Source organism: Leguminivora glycinivorella, chromosome 19 (assembly GCF_023078275.1).
Source record: "Leguminivora glycinivorella isolate SPB_JAAS2020 chromosome 19, LegGlyc_1.1, whole genome shotgun sequence".
NCBI classification, from domain to species: domain Eukaryota; kingdom Metazoa; phylum Arthropoda; class Insecta; order Lepidoptera; family Tortricidae; genus Leguminivora; species Leguminivora glycinivorella.
In genome coordinates, this window is record NC_062989.1 from 791,929 (window position 1) to 815,041 (window position 23,113).

Below are 23,113 nucleotides of genomic sequence, written 5' to 3' on the forward strand. Positions count from 1 at the left end.
TGTCGTAGTGACGTTATAAATCAGATTGTAAGAAATCTCTCACTGCTTGTCATTTTGACATGGTTGTAAAGTGGCCTAGGGTTCCAATTGGTTGACTGTACCCCTGAAATGCTCAAACAGATTGTAACAACGAGCGATATCGCAGTAAGAATATGTGAATACATTTATATTGTTCGCAGAATCACATTACGAACGTATTTGGAAAAAGTTCAAACTCCGATTTGGGAGAAGAGGTTTGGTACAAGTGATAAACGTCAAGGATGTAGTGTCTTGGTAGATATCCGTTTATTTGCTTGTTACAATACACACAGAATACACAAAAGAAATAAGTTACAAAAAATAATTAAATTAAAAATGTAATTAATTAATTAAATTAAAATTTAAGAAAATTTAAAATTAAATTAAAAACTGTTTATTCAGTTTCAGTAATCTCTTACAATGTACTAAGGTCGGTGTCTCTTTTTAAGTACGAAATACCTGTGTTAAGAGGCACCGCTCCTCAATTAAAATAAATAAGCAAATTGGTAAACAGGAAATTGCACAGATTTTTACAATAGTTTATTATAATACTGTGCGCGTCGCAACAAGAGAAAAGGCTTCCGGCTCAGTATTACGCTACTCTCTGAGGCAGCAGCACTGATCAGATACTCTGCCGGACAGGGTTGCAAAAAAACGATTTTTTTTTCTGACTTGATAAAAAAAACATGAAAAAAAAAACATTTTTTTCTGGAGTGTGTTTTTTTTCTATAGTACGAAATCTCAAAATTTGCAAAGCAGTTAATACTTATAGTTATACGGTTTTTTGGACTTTATGTTAGCTAATAAACGAATTTAATTTAATAATTTTAATTTCTGGTTTTATAAAACTAACATTTACGAAATCTGTAGTTAGCAGTTATCGCTATTTACTGTTGGCAACACCACCGCCTCTCCACGCTCCACGGGTCGGCGGCGCGGGCGACGTCGCCGTGGCGAGATCGGAGCTACCCATCACTATGTTACTCTTTTCAAAAGTAGGATTGTACACTACACTAACTACGTCCTCTTTAGACTTGCTCCACACACAACTGAGAATTAGGCATACGATAAAACACCGCATTCGTCTCGCGCGATCGACGAGGGGGCAAATGGATTGGAATCCAGTGGTCTATCATTTGTCTTGGGAATATGGTGATCGTCTGAAGACCCTTTGATGGCAATAGAGTAATGGTAGAAGATCTGTGAAAATGAATGGTGACGAATATTCTCTTGTTTTTTTTAAAGTAATTTTGGTAATTAAATCTTATACAAACTCAAAAAAAAAACTTTGATAAAATTTTGAGAACATTTCATGGGAACTTTTCGTTTCCAAAAAAAAAGTATTAGGCAACTTGAGACTATAATTTTTTTGAGTTTAATAATACCTAATTAGCTTTTCTGAAATTCTTGGAAGTTCAAAAGTCTGGAAAAATAGAAACAGCATTAATCTTCATGTTTAAAATTAGTACCCACTTATCAACTGGATTTTTGATAAAAAAAAATCGATTTGTTTGACGTACTACTACTTTACGTCCTGCCTACGCGTATTTTGAATTTGAACTATATATACCATACATATCCCCAGTTTATGTCCTATGGGTAGGACAAATGTAGGCACAAGGAATAGTCTGTAACTGGATAGCACTTATGAAATAAAACTATGGAAACGGATAGCACTTCTTATAAATATTGAGACAAGACATAGTAGTTTAGTTTATCACACATACATTTCCCATTTACAAAACATTAATATCGAATAAGGAGCCTACCATCAAATTGCCCCATTTCCCCTACATGCAAATTTATCGCATGCGAAATCATAAATATCACCGCAAAAATATAAACACGGTGCTGAGTTGATGACGCTAATTTTTTTCCCTACTGATATTAAGTCGTGTTTAAGACGGCCCATCATTATCCTTAATAGTAATAGATATTTTATTTTGTCGCTTCGCTTTTGGGCTGTTTAAGGGTGGCTATTACGGTGTCGTGCGATAAATGCGCGAAAAAGATTTAAGATTCAGTTTTATTTTTAGTAAAAGTTTGACAACACATTACAGGATTTGAAATCATGCTAGTTTTAAAAAATAGTCACATTTTGCTTCGTAGAATTGTATTATCTGAATGGGTATTTAGATAATCGTAATATCCGAAATATTATTTAGTCTTTAAACGCGGAAGTGTCAAGTTTTTAAGTCAAGAATAAGCTTTATGATACTTATTATATTTACAATACATGCCAACACATAAAATGCCTTTTTGCCAAGAGTGGCACTGAAACTTGAGTAGTTCATGTGCTCTGCCTACCCCTTTATGAGATACAGGTGTGATTATATGTACGTATGTACATAGAATGGAATTTAAGCAACCAAATGAAAATCAACGAGCAAAACTTCGTATTTAAAATAATTATGAGTTTATTACAACCCCTACTTTTGTGATTGCGTTTTTTTTAATACCACGTCGGTGGCAAACAGGTATACGGTCCGCCTGATGGAAAATGGAGCTATAATTATGTCATTTCTGAGATTTATCTCTTCGACATATATCACTGACTCTCGCCATGTCTCTCGCTACAAAATACCCCCCCTGATACATTTTCGTCGTTAATAGGTTTTTCCTTCATAAAGCGAATGTTAACCTATTTATTATACTCCAGATATTAAAAACGCGGCGTTATCCACCGAATGCTGAGTCTTTGTGGACGTTTTATGGCTCGTGTCATGGTTTGTTTGCTTATTTTAATGGGAGATACTGTTTTTTTTTAAGATGGCGATATAGGATCTACCTATTTAAAAATATCATGATTAGCGCTATGAATACTTTTTATATTATATTTATTTAGGATCACCAACAGACAGTACATCATTCAAACATTTTTAAACCTTCATTAATTTAAAGTTAGATGTTTGCCCAATTATAGGTAATCACATCATGCACCAGTATCTTTGGACAAACATATGTACAGTAGTAGGTCTTTTGGACTTGAACTATTAGTATAATTAAATTTAGTAAACATAAACAAAAACAAAAAATACAATAATAACATACTTTAGAAATTGGATTCCTTTACACTTTTCGTTCGAAAAGCGGTGGGACGGATATCAAGTAAGATTAAATAAAAATAAAAAATAAAAACATCCTAGTAAATTAAAGAAAAAAGCAATTGTTGGAGTACATGCGGGATGCGAGCCTAAATATGTTATAAAGAAACCTAACATGCATATTACAGTCTCCCAGAGTCCTGGGCGCTGAAATACTTCAGAACCTTTCTTTTAAACTCTATGAGGTTGTTACCAAGTATATCAGCACCCAAGGAGTTCGGAAGATGGTTGTACGTATGATAAAACCTGGACAGCGGGGAGTTGCGGCCCAGGTTTGTTTTTCTAAAGTGATCTTTGAACAGCTTGTAAACACCAGGGCGCGGCAATCTAGTAGGGCAGGCAAAATTTACTTTTGCAAGCAATTCTGGACATTCCACTCCTTCACTGTGTATTAATTTAAAGAAGAATGTTAAGTCAAGCATTTTTCTCCTACTGCTTAGCGTAGAAATATTGAAATACTTTAGACGCTGCTGATACGATCGTAATCTATTTGCATTACCCGAAACAAACCCTAGGTGAGTCAAAAAGCGCCTTTGTATATTTTCTATGCGGCTCTTATGGACTTCGTAAAAGGGTGACCATACCTGTGAGCAGTATTCCAAAGTGCTTCTCACTAGGGCAAAATAAAGTATCTTTCTGGTACGAACCTGTTTGAAATGCTTGGAGTTCCTTATTAGAAAGCCCAACATTCTTGAGGATTTCTTTATGATACCATCATAGTGTGCGTTAAAGTTTAGTTTACTGTCTATAATGACACCCAAATCACGTATGGTGTTTACTTTTTGTAGTTGCTCACCTTCTATATCGTACTTTGAACTTATGATTTTCTTATTTCTTGTGAAGCTAATTTGGAAACATTTTTTAGGATTTAGTTCCATTTTATTTTCGATACACCAGTCGTTCAATCTGTTTATATCTGCTTGGAGGAGGGTCCTATCTACCTCATGTTTAATGGGCCGCATTATCTTTAAATCATCCGCGTACAGGTATGGTTCCGAGAATGAAAAACAGTTTACTATACTGTTGATGAAAATCAAAAACAGTAATGGGCCTAGGTGAGAACCCTGAGGTACCCCAGATGCAGCAAAAAATGGCTGGGATGTTTCTCCGTTGATTGAGACTTGAAGTTTTCGGTCAGTTAGGTATGAATGGAACCACGTCAGTAAGGGTTCTCCTACGCCACACTCGGATAGTCTCCGCAACAGAACGGCGTGATTGACTCTGTCAAATGCCTTGCTTAGATCTGTGTATACCACATCTACCTGTACGCGGTATAATACCGTCTTTTAAATGAGTATTTGGTCTGATTTGATAATTATTGCAAGCGTAAAATAAAATCAAACATAATGGATTTCATATTAGGTAAGCAAATTATATTATATTTTTTCAAATTCCTTTTTCCAAGATTTTTCACAGTAATATCTAATTTAGGATTTTAGTCAAACTGAAGCTATAGTTCTTGACTCATGTTAGTTATGTTTTTCAATGCATTCTTATGTTTTTTTTTTTAGTATGAATAGGTAGACGTTTGACCAGGATCACACCTGATACATGTAAATATTACACTTTTCAATAAATAGACAGATAGATAGATAATTTATTTCACGAAAAAAATTACAATATAAGTTTGCGTTTCTGTACAAAAATATAAGAATTCCCATCATGATCGTCATAAAATTAAAAACTTAGAGATAACAGGAATAATATTAATAATAAATCATCATATTGTGTCCCCCAATAAGGATCGTCATTTTCCAAAATTTAACAATAAAAACAAATTAATAAAAATTCAAATTAAAAATGAATTAACATAAGTATGTAAATACTTACAAATCAAAAGTATACTAAATATACTAGTATGTATGTACCTTCACTACCTTATCATAGCATCGCAGGAATTAGTTTTTGATTTGCAATCATTGTTTTTTTTTTAGTTTTGTAATAGTAATAGTAGAAATAATAACATGGCGTTTCATAATTCTTCCTTTCCAACTACCACTTGCCATGTCGCTTATTTCGTACCATCTTTTTATGAATGCTTGACCATAAGCTTTTAGGGCTCCGAACCGTGGGCCCAATTGTGGGCAGATTGAATCTGGCTGAAAGACACTCTTGATGACGCCATTTTGAATATTTTACACATTTGATTATTTTTAGACCCTTATCGGGGCTTTTAAGAGAACATTGTAAGGATGGGGCTTAAGAACTTAAATGGGCATTTCTCAGAGCGTTTCAACTTTTTTGATTTCGGTGGCAGCATTATTACCCGAACCCCGTAAGCGTAGCATGAGTTTTCTTTTTTTCTGGTAGAAATCCGCGAAATCTATTTAAATTGACAAAATTTCATGTGACTCTTACAGGATTCACGTAAAAATGTTGCCACCGAAATCAAAAAAATGTAAACGCCCTGAGAAATGCCCAAATGATACTAGGAGTAAGTAGTTATGTCTTTTATGTGTACAAAAACATGTGTATATTTTTAAACGTGCCGTTATTAGTAAAATAATCAATATCAAAAATGTTAGTAGTAATGTATCAATGAGTTGAAAGAAAATAAAATTGTGATATAGAAATCAACATTTTGATTTTGCAGTGACAAGTTGCCAGATTCTCGCGCGCCTACGCGACCGTCGCCGTCGCGTCTCATCGCATCGTCTACTTCCATATCGATAAGGTTTGATTTCGTATGCGTCGCATCGCCGTCGCGCGACCATCGCGCGACCGTCGCCCACGCAAGCCACGGCGTAAGTGCATTTTCTCATTATCCGAGCCGATATCGGATGTAGGACCGATATCCCATACATTGAAGCCGCCATCTTGGATTTTTGTCTTTGAAATCCTTCCGCCATCCGATATCGGATCAGATAATGTGAACACGCACTAAAGGTACAAAATACCCTCGAATCCCATCCATTACCGATTGTTCCCCCGTCGACAAACTCCGAATCCTATGATTAACCGCGATCGAACTTCGCCTTACTCCCGATATCGTAAATATCAATAAATACTCCGGTGCGGCAAGTTTGTACATTACAGCTGTTATCGTGGACGTATAAATACGTCTTGAAAACAATAGCAAAGTCGGCCTATAAATAATTTAGGAGGCGTTACTAATGTTATACGAAAACAACTCGATTCTAATCAGTATCAAAAAAAAATACAAAAAGTTTATTTCATTACCAGACATAGATAAAATATAGGATTAAACAGTAGGTATAGTTACATTCAGAGATATAATACAGTATGGTTAGCAATAGCCCTCACACTAGGTCAAGCCTGTGACGTGGGGGCTCAGTGATCAACTCAATCAATCTGTGTAAGAACGTCCTATAATATTCCATAATAATTATATATATTTTTTAATCAACTAGATTTTATGCCTATGTAGAACACTTAGAAAAACGACTGATTTGATGTTTGCAAAAGATTTGCGACTGATTTGACGTGTTTTGAGATTTTTAAAGTCGTTTTTATTAGGGTTCCGTAGTCAACTAGGAACCCTTATAGTTTCGCCATGTCTGTCTGTCCGTCCGTCCGTCCGTCCGTCCGTCCGTCCGTCCGTCCGCGGATAATCTCAGTAACCGTTAGCACTAGAAAGCTGAAATTTGGTACCAATATGTATATCAATCACGCCAACAAAGTGCAAAAATAAAAAATGGAAAAAAATGTTTTATTAGGGTACCCCCCCTACATGTAAAGTGGGGGCTGATATTTTTTTTCATTCCAACCCCAACATGTGATATATTGTTGGATAGGTATTTAAAAATGAATAAGGGTTTACTTAGATCGTTTTTTGATAATATTAATATTTTCGGATATAATCGCTTCTAAAGGAAAAAAAGTGCGTCCCCCCCCTCTAACTTTTGAACCATATGTTTAAAAAATATGAAAAAAATCACAAAAGTAGAACTTTATAAAGACTTTCTAGGAAAATTGTTTTGAACTTGATAGGTTCAGTAGTTTTTGAGAAAAATACGGAAAACTACGGAACCCTACACTGAGCGTGGCCCGACACGCTCTTGGCCGGTTTTTTAAGTACATGAAAATCAATCGCAACAAGAAATCCTTCCTTGACATGCTACGAAATAGCCATTTTTAACCCCCGACGCAAAAACGACGGGGTGTTATAAGTTTGACGTGTCTGTCTGTCTGTTTGTATGTGTGTCTTTCTGTGGCATCGTAGCTCCAGAACGGATGAACATGATTTAGATTTAGTTTATTTTTTGTTTGATAGCTGAATTAATAGGGAGTGTTGTTAGCCATTTTTCATGAAAATCGGTCCATTATGTCGGGGGTTCTTTCAAAATTTTGATTTTGTGGTTAGTTTTTTTCTACCCTTAAAACTTAAATACGTGGTGATGACTTTCTTGGCATTAAAGATAACTTATCTTTATCAACCTTATTCTCAACATTCATCATAAATCGCCTAATTTGACACTGCAGCAAAATTTTAGTTGGTAATTCATGCTTACAAAATGAACAAGCCAAGAAGCCTCTTTCTGTCCACCAGTGACGATGTTTAACTAATAACTATTATTATTTACTTTGGGTAACTTGTGTTTTATAAAACAGTGTCCAATAGTAGGGGCAACAAGCATGTTGGTCCGTCGATTAAGACGCGGCCACACTGGCTCTCGATAATGACGCAACTTTCACGTGCTGCCGCCCTTACTTTTCCCATTGTACGGACAGAAAAAAAGACAAACTACTTATCTGGTTAAGTAAAAAAAATCTTAGCTGAGGAGTAATATATACGTGTTCATTCATCATATTATGGTTATATTTCAATGCATACACACATACATGTAACTGTAAAACATATTGTATTGACCCGAGAAAGAGCTTTCGAACTAGTAGTGGAATACAAGTCAACCAAACGGCAGGGTACAACATTGAGAAGGGAGTTTCTTAGACAATTTCAATAGAAAATCATGTTTTAGGGTTCCGTACCAAAAAGGTATAAAAGGAACCCTTATGGCGCCGCTCTGTCCGTCTGTCTGTCTGTCTGTCACATTATTAAATATCTCGAGAACTACTTATGCTATCGCTTTGGAATTTGTTTTTTTTTTCTGTGTTTAAGAGGTCATTTGTCACTGGAGTAGAGATAGGGACTTATTTGTTTATTTTAGAATTATTTATTTGTTTTACAACTCAAAAATGAAAAAAATGTGTAAGCAACTTAACCAATATCACACATTGTCAAATTGTTAAATAAAAATTAATATTTATCCAAATTAAAAATGTCATGTGACTCTTTCCATATTTTTTAAAACTTTGATTTTTTTTGTGGTGATTATGACCAGGCCCGATGAAATAATAGGTATGTAAAATATGCAAACTAATTTCATAAACAAAACATTTTTCCTTACAAAATCTCAATCTAGGTCAAATCCGTCAAAACCTAAGGCCACCGCTACGGACAACAATCAAATCAAATACTTATCAAATATTTATTTCGCTTTAAAACGTGGTACAGGAGATGCTCAAATACATTGTAGTCATACACATTCCACCAGAAACTTGCATGCAAAATTAATATAGAACCTAAATAAGAAAAAGCATGCAATGGTAGGTACTCTAAGTACTTAAATGTATAACCACAAAATTAAAATTTTGAAAAAACCCCGACCGCTACATAGTGTACCGATTTTCAAGAAACATGGCTAAGAACACTCCCGACTTCAGTTTTCAAACAAAAAAAAACTAAATCTAAATCGGTTCATCCGTTCGGGAGCTACGATGCCACAGACAGACAGACAGACAGACAGTCAAACAGACAGACAGACACGTCAAACTTATAACACCCCGTCGTTTTAAAAATAAAAATAAGGTCAATCATATTTAACGTATTACTAAAATGTCCAAATTACAATTATATTGCTACCAAAATAACACAACTACAATACACATTCAACTAATTAATAAATATATCATAAAATGTCAAGTTTGATGTCTATAATAATCAAAATATTGTTGTGCACTCCAAAACGCACTGCGGCTGCCACATTTGCTGACCGTACAAATTATTCCTCTATTGAAACGTAGTACGGCCAGCATCACAATACCATTACGGATGATAAACGATTGTTCCGAACTTGTGTCGTTAGTGTGCTCTTTTTTCCTCATTTGACACTGTTACTCAGCGACAGTTTTCTGATAAAGTAAAGCGGATTATGGCACTGCCTCTAAAAATGATATTTTTTGAAAGATCTTGAATTGATTGCCAACTCCTAATGGGATCATACTTAGTTTTTTAAAACTAAATGCCTTCAGTCCATTATTGGGACTATTTCGCCAGTGTCAAGGTGATATTATGAGCTAATAGGGTAGCGTAGGATTAGAACCGGCGTAGCTTTATTTGACGTTCATTTGCGCATTGTAATATGCCTACTTGAAAAATTAATATTTCATTTTCATTCAATATTAATTAGTGATTTGGTACAGTGTACGGTGAGTTATCACTTGTTAATTGATAGCTAGATTTTACAAGATCACGTAGACTACCGGCCGTTGACGACAAAATAGAGGCTAAACGCGTCTCGAGATTAATTCTTCATCAGCGTCTCACTACAACATTAGTTTACTGCATAATAAGCTATCGATATTACACTTTAAACAACATTAATGAGCAAAAGAAAAATAAATTATACACGACACGAGACCGCTAAGATTGCGCCAAACCGGAAGTCCAAGAACATACTTACCTAGAACAACAATGTTCTCATTTGACACTGTTACTGTGGCTTATAGAACTGCTTTTAAAAATAAGTTATATTCTTTATTTTTTGAGAGATCTTGAATAGAATGAGGAGGCACACTGACATTTTATCCCGCCAGGCGGCGCCTGTGCATGTGTCTGTTCATGTCACGTTCATGTCACTGTCATTCATATGTATGTGAGAGAGAGAAAACAAATATCATCTCGCTTTCACGTATGAAATTATCTGTGCAATGGACTAATAGGGTGGTGTCATTTTATTTTTATTTATTTATTTATTATTCAAATAAGTTACACAGCATAACAGTAAAACCAAAGCACTGTGAAACTAAAAAATAAAAACAATAGGTATAAATATAGCACATAAAACAGTAAAAATCAGACAAAAAAAAAACAATATTCTATTTAGGCGACGACGTAACAGCGTGGCTCCGTTGCGTCGTCTGACATGGCGTAGGGTTCGGCAGGTTGCCCCGGAACCGCCGAAACACCACGCCCTTCGGCCAGAAGTCTGCACTCGCGATGGTGTCCTGCAGCGGCCGCGGCACTCGTAACACAAACGAACTGAAGTGCACGTAGTGGCGCGACTGTAGCTGGAACACTCTCAGCGTGTAGCCAGTCTTCTGGCGAACGTACTCCACCACCTCATCAGCCCCGGCGGAGTAGTGCAAGCGCGACACGTAGAGCGCCCTACTCGGCGTAGCAATCCGTAGACCTGAATTCACTGGTTCCGCATTGCCACACATAGTCTTACGAGGCGCCCTGCGCGCCTTGCTCTTCTTTTGCACCAATGTGAATCCCTCCTCATCCACATTCGTGCGGGCAGACTTTTCCACAATAGGAGCCCGTGATACCTTTACAGGTGTATTTACCCGGTTCGTTGCGACGGACTCACCGACAACGTCAGCATATGCACGCTGACGCGAGTTTGTTGGGACATGTGGCGGCCGGACGCGCGGGGGGCGCGCGGGCGGCGGATCGGCGCGTGCGACACATTTTACTGCGCCGGCAACAGGCAAACAAACCGACTTGTCAGCAGGTCGATTATCAGACTTGAAATTTGAAGCCGCTGTCTGAGTTGGGGCAATTCGCAAACATTTTATTTCTTCACGTAACTCAGAAATAGTAATTAGGCTAGCTTCAAACTTCGTATTCATTTCGGCTAAACTTGTTCTTAGGGCCACGATTTCCTTAAACAAGCATCTGACGTCGACGTTGTCCGGATTGTATGACGAAATGTTGGAGATATCCGTCGCCACAAACTCCGGAATCCGGTCGTTGAAGTCTTTGAGGATCTTCATTATGTCCTCCAGGCTCTTCTTCCCAGTTTCGTCTCCTCTTCGGTGAGGTACATAGGTGCCGGCTATTCCAAGGAACTCACACAACACTTTCTTCGCTACACAGATGTCTTCCACGGTGAACTTCGACGCGCGCGAAGACATCTGAACAGCAGTCGCCGCATCCATCGTTCCTTCCCGCAGCAGTTTATTTTTCTCTTGCAGAAAAGCGAGGAACTCGTTTACGATGGGTTGACCCTGTTTAGAATCTGCCATCGTGTCAATTTGCCGGCAGCGGCAGGGCCGCGCGATTTCGCAATTTATAATTAAATTAAATCATCAATGCGTCTACGTCGCTGCGCGCATTGGACACGACTCGTCATAACCTTTTAGTGTGCCTCCTCATCGGAATCGATTACTACCGACAACATAATACAACAGTGTAACGTCAAAGTACCAAGTGCTTGTCAATGTCCCAGTAGATGCCACTTTTAATCTTAAGGGTCCCCCCACATCTAGCGTCTCGCGAGCGTCGCGTCGGGCCAACTGTATGGAAAAAGACGTCGCGTCGACGCGACGTCGACGCGGCGTCAAGCTTTGCCAATACAGTTGGCCCGACGCGACGCTCGTGAGACGCTAGATGTGGGGGGACCCTAAGTGAGTGTCAATAAATGTGAGAGAAGTGAGTCATCTCATCTATTGGGCATTAGCGTGTCCAACACTGGTACCTTTGATATTTGTGGTTGCCAAAAATCGTGCCTCGGCTTGTTTGTCATAATTTCATAAAATACCTAACCTAATACCTAATTAATTTAATCAATTGTTTATTTAAAATATTTTTTATTAAACTGTTATTAATAAATTCAAATAGGCCTTGCAAAACTTTTAACAATAAGATAAATTCACAAAAATACATGACAAATAACAAACTAACAAAAACTAAAATACTATAATTACGTCCGTAGCCTATAATTTGGAAAACCACACCTCAACCCTTTAACTGCGATACACAAATGAATCAATCCCGCCCCCAGGTGCGCCTGTCAATTTTAATAAGCGCCGTTAATGCATTGATCGCGGAAGGGTTAAGCTTACTTAATTTATGACAAATATGGGCTTGGCCTGTCACGTGTTTAAAAAAAAATCATTTAGTCACCTTAAATGTACCGAGTCTCGATCGTCGATGTCTTAGTCACACATCAGAAAGCAATAGTACATTACATCAGAGGCCGGGAAAATGAGGATTTCCGGCCAAGTGGGTATATTCATATTCATATTCATATTCATATTCTTTATTTGTATTGATCATACATTGTCATGGATACATTCATAGAACTTAGGTATTAAACAATTTATTATATATACGGCCGAGCGAGCGTGCGAGCGAGGCCGGATAGGGATACGAGGCCGGGAATCCGTTTTCACGCCGAGGCATGTATAGTGCTTTTCTCAAACATACAATGAAATTAAAAAAAAATGCTCTAAAGGACAATATTTTATAAAAAAAGTTACTTTGCAGGCCTAGGCCTGAAAAATAATATGAAATCCCTTTACAGTCCTCTCTAGTTGTTGCGCCCAAAAAGCGATACTTCCCAGCCCATTTTAAGGAACGTAAAGACAATATTTCATTGCATGTTTGAGAAAAAATGTATTTTTTCGCGATTTCGGGACTGAGGATTGATTTTTGAATTTCGAACGCACGAATTCGCCGTTCGAAAGTCTGTGGAAAATCGACGTAATGCTGTTTTTGAAAAAGGACGGCTAGTAATTTTAAAACTAGTGGTAATGACCACCCGTTTTCGATTCTGTTAGTAGAATTTAAATCACTAGTAGTGGAGATATTATTGAACGAATTACACGAAATCGAATGGCCGAGATTCAAAAATCGGTCCCCTGGTCCTATAATAAAAGCATGAACGATTTAGTACTGGACTGACAACGACTACACAAAAAAGCGTACCCCTGAAATGAGTGGACCTTTTATGCTTAAAACTAGGTGGCGCTGTTCGCTGCCTAGAAGTGGCCAAAATCATATTTTCCCCAAATATTTTTGCGTGTTTTTTAGGGTTCCGTATTTTTTTATAGGAACGAATGACATATTTATTTTAAAATCCTGATATCTCGTCACTACACATTTAAAAAAAAATTAACATCATCAGTGTAGTTATGGTAGAATTTTATATATGGCGGTAAAAAAACGAGGTACGATTCTTAGTATGAAGTATGTAAATCCATACTAATACTATAAATGGGAAAGTGTGTGTGTCTGTTTGTTTGTCCGTCTTTCACGGCAAAACGGAGCGACGAATTGACGTGATTTTTTTAGGTGGAGATAGTTAAAGGGATGGAAAGTGACATAGGCTCCTTTTTGTCTCCTTCTAACGCAAGCGAAGCCGCGGGCAAAAGCTAGTCCTATATAAATAATCCTTGATAAAAGTAAATCAACATTTATTTATGAATTTATATGCTGATTAACTGAACTGCGTCTAAAATCATCATTTAACGATTGAAACGCTACAAAAGATCTTTGCCTGGAACCGCTAAATCTTGTTTTTCTATACAAGTATCTGATACATACTCACTGCTTCTAATATCTAGAGAATCAAAACAACCCAATAGTTTGTACCGCATTTATTTCTTTTTGAGTATGTACCCACACCTGAAAGATTTCACCCCGAAAATATTAAAATATAGTCGTTACTAAAATACACTAAAATTAAACCCAAAATGTTTACCCATGACAGAACACCTAAACTAAAACCAGGGGATTTTAACAAACAATTCCCCAACTATCCCATTGAACCTAAACAAACGTATAAATATTATAATTAGGAGTAAATTAGTGGAGTCATAATTCGGTACAATGCGAGGGATAAATATTTATTAAGGGTCGCTGTCCACTATTGGGTCAGGGGGAGGTGGGAAGAACGGAGGCGGCATCTTCGCAATCATCATTCGCCTGCCCTTATTAATCGCATGCCCTTCTCCTTCGGCATCTTGCATAATGTCGTTACACGTGATGTACCTACTTATGATTAAAGCGCGACAAAAGACTGCTTTCTTTATAGTGGTTCGAACCTATAATTTTGATTTTGCTATGACCCAATGTCCACTACTAGGCCATGTGATAAAATAAATTATTTATTTGTTTCTCAAAGTTCAAAATTTTATAAAAATAATAAAGGTTTCGGATATCATAATATGTAAGTCAAATCAAAGTTAAGAAATTTATTTATTTAAACTTTATTGTACAAAATATACACATAAATGTACAAATGGCGGACTTAATGCCAAAAGTCATTCTCTACCACTCAACCCTAGGGCCAAACAGAGACGAAATACAAATGGTGCAGAGAGAAAACAAAAAGGTGATGAACAAAGAAGAAAAGCAAACTATGCATAGACTACATATACTTTCATCGAAATCGAATACATCCATTGATTTATAGCAATAATTGAGATTGTCTCAAAGCAACCTGTAAGTACCTACCTACTTTCACTTTTGTGGGTATTCAAAATTGCCCTTTTGGCCTTGCCTTTTTAATGTATCCAATACTGGATCATCATTAACCCATGACCCAAAATGAGTCGTGCCATCCAACACAAGCGCATGCTACTTTGGTCGGTTCATAGTGGTCCATCCTTTTAAGGTGGCCAAGCTAATAAAAATATTAGTTGTTCGGTTGCTACATTCTAGCAAATCTTCAAAATGAAATGAAATGAAATATTTATTTAACATAAAGATTTACAGATAATTAGTTCTATGGTCCCACACTAGGCGAAGCCTGTCCCGTGGAAACCAAGCAAGCAAGCAAAGCAAGCAAGCAATCAGCAGTCTCATGTATTACCTCCTCCATTTCTTCCCGAATCCCAGTGTTGGTCAAACGCTGTTGAAATATGTACCCCCGGGGCGGCGTGTCATACGCCTGTCCCGTGGAAACCAAGCAAGCAAGCAAAGCAAGCAAGCAAGCAAGCAATCAGCAGTCTCATGTGTTACCTCCTCCATTTCTTCCCGAATCCCAGTGTTGGTCAAACGCTGTTGAAATATGTACCCCCGGGGCGGCGTGTCATACGCACTATTATATTATTAACGCCGCCGGTGGACGCATACTCTAGTAGTTTTCTTGCCTTTAATGTTCTTTGTGACCTTTTCATTTGGGATTGGAAAGGGTGATATTTTGGTAGTTTTGGATATTGTGTGCAAAATTCATGTGTACATTAATTAGCCCATAGAGAATTGACTAGTTCATGTTATATCAGATCTACATATAATACACACCTAAATATATTATTTACCTATCATCATCTTCCTTGCGTTATCCCGACATTTGCCACGGCTCATGGGAGCCTGGGGTCCGCTTTGACAACTAATTCCAAGATTTGGCGTAGGCACTAGTTTTACGAAAGCGACTGCCATCTGACCTTCCAATGTTATTGGAATTAGTCCGGTTTCCTCACGATGTTTTCCTTCACCGAAAAGCGACTGGCAAATATGAAATAACATTTCGCACATAAGTTCCGAAAAACTCATTAGCGAGCCGGGGTTCGAACCCGCGACCTCCTGAACGAAATTCGCACGCACTTACCGCTAGGCTACCAAAAGTATATTATTATTTACCTATATATTCTTATTAAATAGAGGTACATACATTACTCATGATATAGGTTATTATAGTGGTATCTGGACTCGCATGGACGAAATTAAAAAAAAATTGACATGACATGGTTGAAATTATAATCGTAAGTTCATTATAAGATATAAAATATATAAAAATAATATAAGATATATAAAAACTGATTTGTGTATCTACGTTACTCCTTCATTAATAGAGCAAAAGTGATAAGGTAAAAATACTAGTGCCCAATAAAATGACATCATTTTGTCACATCACATTCATTCAAAATTACTTAAGATCGACAGTGATATTTATTGGTACACTGTCGATTACTGGTACTTTTCCCTTAGATGCGTTACATTTGCTACGAAACGCTGTTTCTTATTTATTGACATGTTGATTACAGGAGTCAATATAGAATACATGGAAAAGAAAGAGTCTCTGCCTCACATATAAGTTTGTAATTTTTTGAATTACACAGAATTACGAACTAATACGTAAAACAACACCCAATTTAAAAATATAAAATCAAAACAAAATAAACTTCCAAACAATCGACGAATCAAACCTATTTAACCCTATGATTACCGCCACGCCAATCGCCGATGGTTCCACGTTAACCCTTGCGATGAAGCAATTATCGAGCTCGTTACGGTAATGGGTTAACTTTCGGTCACGCACGCGGATTCACTTTGTTATGACTGTTAAAGGGTTGATTAACGATATTTTTGGGAACGGAAATATGGATTATGACGTCATATATTGGTAGTCACAAGCGATAACATCGTATGGTCACCGCGGGCATAAATAAGTGATGATTTCTGTACCTTGTCGCTTTTAATCATTTGACAACTTCGTATGACATTTCAAATAAGATGTTAGTGTGACAAGGTAAAGAAATTATCATCATCACTTATTTATGTGACACGCCCTTACGGCTCTATCAATAAGAATTTTTCCCCTCACTAGCTCGGAAACACGTGTTTTGTCCTTTAATACCAGTGGGTAAAAACGCATTTTATCCACTAGTGGATAAAGTAATTTGACCTAGTCTAGAGGCAAATTTTCTGCTTTAAAATTGATAAAAGTGGGTTAATCTAGTGATGAAGATGTTTGACCACCTGTGGAACTACTGGAAGCAGTGATAAACGCGTTATTTGCGTTGTACTTTCCTGCTATAGTGAGGGGAAAAGTTTTGTGTTACAAGTTTAGTGCAAATGTATTTTAATTCTCGTGTGTTGATACTGTTGATAAAACTTGCAAGCTCAGGATTCTATTCTCGAACCTCAACTATAAAATCCTTTCGCTTGCTCGTTTTTCAATTCCACACTCGGCGTTAAAATACAACTTTGCACTCTTGTATAACAAATAACTATTGAAGCCTTTTAGTGTTTTGAATTTAGAACATTTTATAGTGTAATAAAATTACAAAATAAGTTTTAGAATATGAATATTATTGTTGACTTGGCGGAGTTGGTACAATTAATGGATAAGATAGACCTTAATATAAGCAATTAAGGTTCATTTACGGTGAGTTGATATATTGCGTGATGCTATCGACCTAGTAGTTTACATTGGAGTTAAAATTCTTAATCGTTCACTAGGGAATGTTGTTTGGTATAAGAATGGATTTAAAATTATATGGAAGCGTCTTGTACGATAGATAGATAGATACATTTATTGGTACTAATTATACACTGTCAAACACTGTTACAATTATGCAAAAAATAAATAAAAAATACAATCTTTCAAATAAAATTCCAATAAAATGATGTCTAACTTGATCAAAGGAACTTGATGTTATTTTATACATAAAAAGAAAATAATGATCAGAAAAGTGATATTAATACAATAATTAAAACACAATTAGAAAATCAATGAAATTACAATTAAAAACAATAATAATAAATAAGAATTCGTAAATACAACTTTATTCTCTGGCAAACTTAATTTGTCATTGGAGAAATATGCGAAACTCAAAATTACCACACAGAAACAAGCCCCTTGTTTCTCACTTCTATTGATGGGATAGACCGTTATTACATGATTTTTTTCACAGCCACTCGCTACCTTATGCTACCCATGATCCCGTAACGATACACTGAGAGAAATTTGCATTGTGAATTTAACAAGTTCGACTTGTTGCGGTTTATCCGTTTGAATCAGCCAAACGTATGTTTAAAACAATATGTGTCAGGTTGTTTTTATAAAATCGACTTGTTGATTCAAATATATTGTCGATTCAAATGACAAGTAGCTTGTTGTTTGAACCAAAGAGCACGTAGGCGCTATTTTAACCAAAAAACTTGTTGAACGAACATGAAAACTGTTTGTTTTTTCTCTCAGTGTAGTACTCTTTATTATACTGTGCCGTAATTATATTCTGCTTCATGTTTTCAATTTAATGATATTTAATGATAAAAGATAAATGGCCATATACACACCTCTGGCGGTCTAGGACAACTGGTACTCTTGCCCGCGAGACTCGCGCGCGACAACGCAACTTGTGCTAAACCGCCTGGTAGGGCTCCAACCTTCAAACTTCTGTAACATTGGTCCAATATCTTTGAGCTGAGGAGGCCTATTGGATGTGAGAATTTTTCCATGCCTCTTAGTCTTTTTCGCGCCTTCTGCGTACCTAAATTTAACAAAAACTGAAAGTGCCGAAATTTTGAAACGTAATAAATACAAAAGTCTTGGCAAAGAATACCTTTTTGTACCTTTTGGCGTAGAAACTTTAGGTCCATGGGGTCCCAGCGCGAACAAGTTGTTCACAGAAATCGCGAAGCGCCTGGTTGAGGTAACTGGTGACCGAAGAGCTGGCGACTTCCTCGCACAGCGTATTAGCATTGCGATACAGCGAGGAAAAGTCGCCAGTATCCTTGGTACAATGCCTCAAGGGCCTATTTTAGACATATAGCTTTTAAGTTTAGTCTTAGTTTCTTATATAATTATGTAAATATGTTCATATATATACAAAAACTTGATATTTTGCAGCGCTGTCATATTCTTAAATGGTTAAATTGTGGCGTAGGCGAGAGGCTGGCAACCTGTCACTGCAATGCCACAGTTTTGTTTTCTTTTAACCCCTTATTTGCCAAGAGTGGCCCTGAAGCTTTAGTAGTTTCATGTGCTCTGCCTACCCCTTTATGGGATATAGGCGTGATTGTATGTATGTATGTATAAATGTATGTCATATTCTGTATCCCAGTTTTATATCCATGGTGTTCGTAAGGTAGCGATATTTGTCCAAAATATTCAATGGCACAGGTATTGTCATGTTGACTTTTAGTTAATACGATACAATTTTGGAGCCATGGGACTATGGTTTACATAGGAGCTTTGGAACTAGCCAGTAAAGCAAATAAGCCATAAAGTTTAATTACACAGACACAGTTAAACGTAGTACTTAGATATTTGAAACTCGGTTTTGAAATGTGTGGTCGTCAGTAACCTTGCCAATGAAATACCTAAAGATCATTCTCTAGGTGCAAAAGGCAATTAGGTACGTTATTAGATCATCAAAATATGTATAATAAATGTTATACTTATGTATAATAAATGGTACTTCTGAATAGGAATGACGACTACATAAAAAAAATGCCATTCTGTTTAGTCCGTCAGTTAGATCGTCCAAAAATACCAAACACATATTTTTCGCTTTTTCTAAGCAATGAAAAAATACAAGGATATAGAGCATCTAAGTTCCGGGGTGGGGGCTTGTGACGTCACTTCTCAGTAAAAATTGTACCTAGGCGTGACGTCACGCGAAACTTCAACGAACTGTACCGTCGTCATTTTTCGTTTACGAAAAAAAAGAAAAAATACATGTCTAAAATTCTTTGATAATCTAACTGACGGACTAATTAGTTTTTTTTTAGTCGTCTCGCCTATTATAGATATGTAAAGAGGTATATTCATTTATAGCTAAAATGCGAAAAAAAAAATTTAGTGGAAAATTACTTGACGTTTCTTCTTGTCAAAAAAATAAAAAGTAGGTATAGCATTTACATAACATCGTAAAGACGTCATAGCGAACAGTTTATTCACTGTAATTATTTATAGGAACGTAACGGATTCTATTATTTATTGTGCAATTCTCGAATGGAAGACAAACCACAAGAACAAAGACTAGAGGTGACAAAGATCTTGTGAATAAAATCGACAAGTGTCACGACTGTTTTCCATTTACATTACAATGAAAGTTTTCTGAGGTAAGTACCAGTTCTTTCTGACAGCAAACTTCAAAATGTCGATTTCGTGATTGAATATTTTATTATATTTATTTGATTGATGGATTTGAAGGTATCTGTCAAAAAGACTTGGCACCTCAGTATCGCTGCCTGGCGAAAATAACGTTTCAGAAATCCCTCAATAGCATTGTGCGTGAAAGTGGCGCTGATTTACAAATTGGAACTAATTTGACTCCATCTCCGTATCGTGGTGTTTTTCATGAATTTGGTATAAACATAGTTTGAGCTCTAAGGAACGACTTATTTAAAATAATTCATCGTCTTACGCAGACAAAATCAGGTTTAACACCAAGTGAACAATTTGAACAAACGGCCTGATGACGATAGATCTGTTTATTTCCTTATAGTACAAAACAGATCGTCTTTCCTTTCAAAGTTATATGCAGAGAATATTTATGAAATGGACAAATGCGTAGATTAGAATTCAATGAGACACGACAAAACAAGTATATAAACCTGCGCAGCATTTTAACCTACCACTTCCATCTCAGTCTTTACAAGCCGCCTAGGCTCCACCAAAATGGCGGCCACATTTTTAAAGATAACAGTAACATTACTCTTATCATTTAGTATTATATCGAATGGTCAAGATGTAAAAGACAGGTACTACCCTCGCTACCACCTGGCTCCGCCTTACGGTTGGATGAACGACCCCAACGGCTTTAGCGTCTTCAACAATGAATACCATCTCTTCTACCAGCACAACCCTAACAGCAGCTTCACATCTACGGTTGTCCACTGGGGTCATGCCAAGAGCCCTGACTTAGTCCATTGGGAACACCTTCCAATCGCCTTATACCCTGACCAGTGGTACGATGCCGGCGGAGTATTCTCAGGAAGCACTCTTGTCGAAAACGACACTATGCATGTTTTCTACACCGGCAACATCAACTTAGAAGGACAAACGCCTAGCACTGCAAACAAACAAGCCTATGCCACCAGCACAGACGGAGTCACTTTCACTAAATACGAAGGCAACCCAATCATACCTGCAGAAGATCGACAGCCAAATATCCGCGACCCAAAAGTCTGGAAACACAATGACACTTACTACATGGTCTTAGGAAATTCTTACAACAACGACACCTTAGGTCGCGTTCTTCTCTACTCTTCCACTGACAAGATTAACTGGAAAGAAGAGTCCATCATCGACCAATCTAATGGCACTATGGGCTACATGTGGGAGTGCCCTGATTTCTTCGAGCTCGGCGGGAAGTTTGTACTCCTATTCTCGCCACAAGGACTTGCAGCTGAAGGGGATAAGTACCAGAATTTATACCAAACTGGTTACATACTTGGCGATTTCGACTACTCGACTCTCAAATTTACTCCTACATCTGAATTTAAGGAGCTCGATCACGGGCACGACGTGTATGCAACTCAAACTGTCTTGGATAACGACGGTCGTCGTATCGTGGTTGCATGGATGGATATGTGGGACCGAAATTATCCAGAAAGCAGCGATGGCTTTACTGGTCTAATGACTTTACCTAGAGAATTAACGCTTTCCTCTGATGGTATTATAATTCAGAAGGCAGTAGACGGGATATCAAAAGCCAAAGGTCGTAACTTACATCCTTTTAAAAGTTTCAAACACAGACATTCAAGAATGTATATCTTAAGGAATAAAGCTGGAGAAATTAATGTTCACGCTGATGGTTCTAAAGACTTTAAATTATACATTGGATCTGGTCGCGTTCAAGTGTCTATTTCCTACGATGCTGATAAAGGGCAGGTGACACTGGACCGTGGAGGCACTGATGGTGTCCGTCGAACGGAATGGAAGCCTGACGGTCAGTTAAAGTGGAGGATCTTTGTGGATGCTAGTTCTATAGAACTGTTCTGTGGCGAAGGGGAGGTTACTTTCACAAGCCGATTCTTTCCTGAAGGTCCCGTTGAAGTCCGTTTAGCGCAGCAGTCGAGGGCTGAGCATGTTAGTGTGCATGAGATACAGCGTACTGTACCTCATGGTGGATATTATAACAAGCATTGGTGTTTCCTATGTCATATTGGGTAATTTTTGAGGGTTAAAAATTGTGGTGTTTGTAGTTTTCACAAAATTTATATGTATGAATATTGTTGAGTTGGAACTAGATATTTATAAAATAAACTAATATGATTCACTCGGAGTAAAACTCTTGTTTATATGTAGATACGAATTGGACACATAACTAGTAATATAGAAATTGCAGAACATTCCCAAAAAGCGGAAACATTCTTGAGAATGTTCGCAGAACATTCCCGCAACATGCAATTTATTATTTAAACAAGAGAATATACTTGAAATAATGTTTAAATGGGCATAATATATAACTATATGTTATTGTAGGTATAATATTGTCTATTACAGTTAGCTATTTTGTTGATAAGTGATAAGTTACCTAAATTCTCACTATACTTCAGGGAACATGTCGACTTTCAGACTGCACAGTTTTAGTCCTGACTTCTTTAAATTAGGTACCGAACTATTATTTCTTGATGCCTGTTGTTGGTCATGCCAATATGTAGGTATATACAAACAAAATAAAAACAGAAAGATCGCTGTCAGGATCGAACCTGAGAACATCGGCATACTAAGCCAGCGGACTACCACGGGACTACGTCTTGACTTGCTGAGTTCGACGAAATTATGGTATAAACTACGAAATTACTAAGTATTCTGATAAATTCTCGTTCTCGAGAACATTCTCAGAAGTTACCGAAAATTCTCATGAGGAATGTTCTGCAACTTTGGAAACTTCTCGACCGTGCATTGCTACACATAACCCTTTATAGATACCGTGTATGCCACAGTCATAAAATTTAATGTTCAGCTTACCTCTTCCAAAATGGATTGCAATTAAAATAGGTACCACTTTAATTTTATAAGACAACATACATACAAACCAACATAGCGCCAGTGACAGAGAAGGTGAGAGGAAGTAATGCGGAGGGATGAAAGCAAAGTTATAAAACGAGTGGTAAATATGAAGGTAGATGGATACAATGGCAGTGGAAGGCCTAAGAAAAGATGGATAGAATGTGTGAACAATGATATGAGAGTGAAAGGTATTAGTATGGAAATGACGGCTGATAGAGAGGAATGGAGGAAGATGATCTGCTGCGCCGACCCCAAATAATGGGAAAA

The 23,113-nt window shown here is 37.1% G+C and overlaps 1 protein-coding gene across 1 annotated transcript; it reads left to right on the forward strand.

The window, feature by feature from the left end:
• Positions 1 to 20,485: 20,485 nt before the first annotated feature.
• LOC125236665 (sucrose-6-phosphate hydrolase-like) lies at positions 20,486 to 22,121 on the forward strand. The gene has a single exon (XM_048143558.1). The coding sequence runs from the start codon at positions 20,507 to 20,509 to the stop codon at positions 22,001 to 22,003; it is 1,497 nt and encodes a 498-aa protein (XP_047999515.1). The 5' UTR covers positions 20,486 to 20,506; the 3' UTR covers positions 22,004 to 22,121.
• The last annotated feature ends 992 nt before the right edge of the window (positions 22,122 to 23,113 follow it).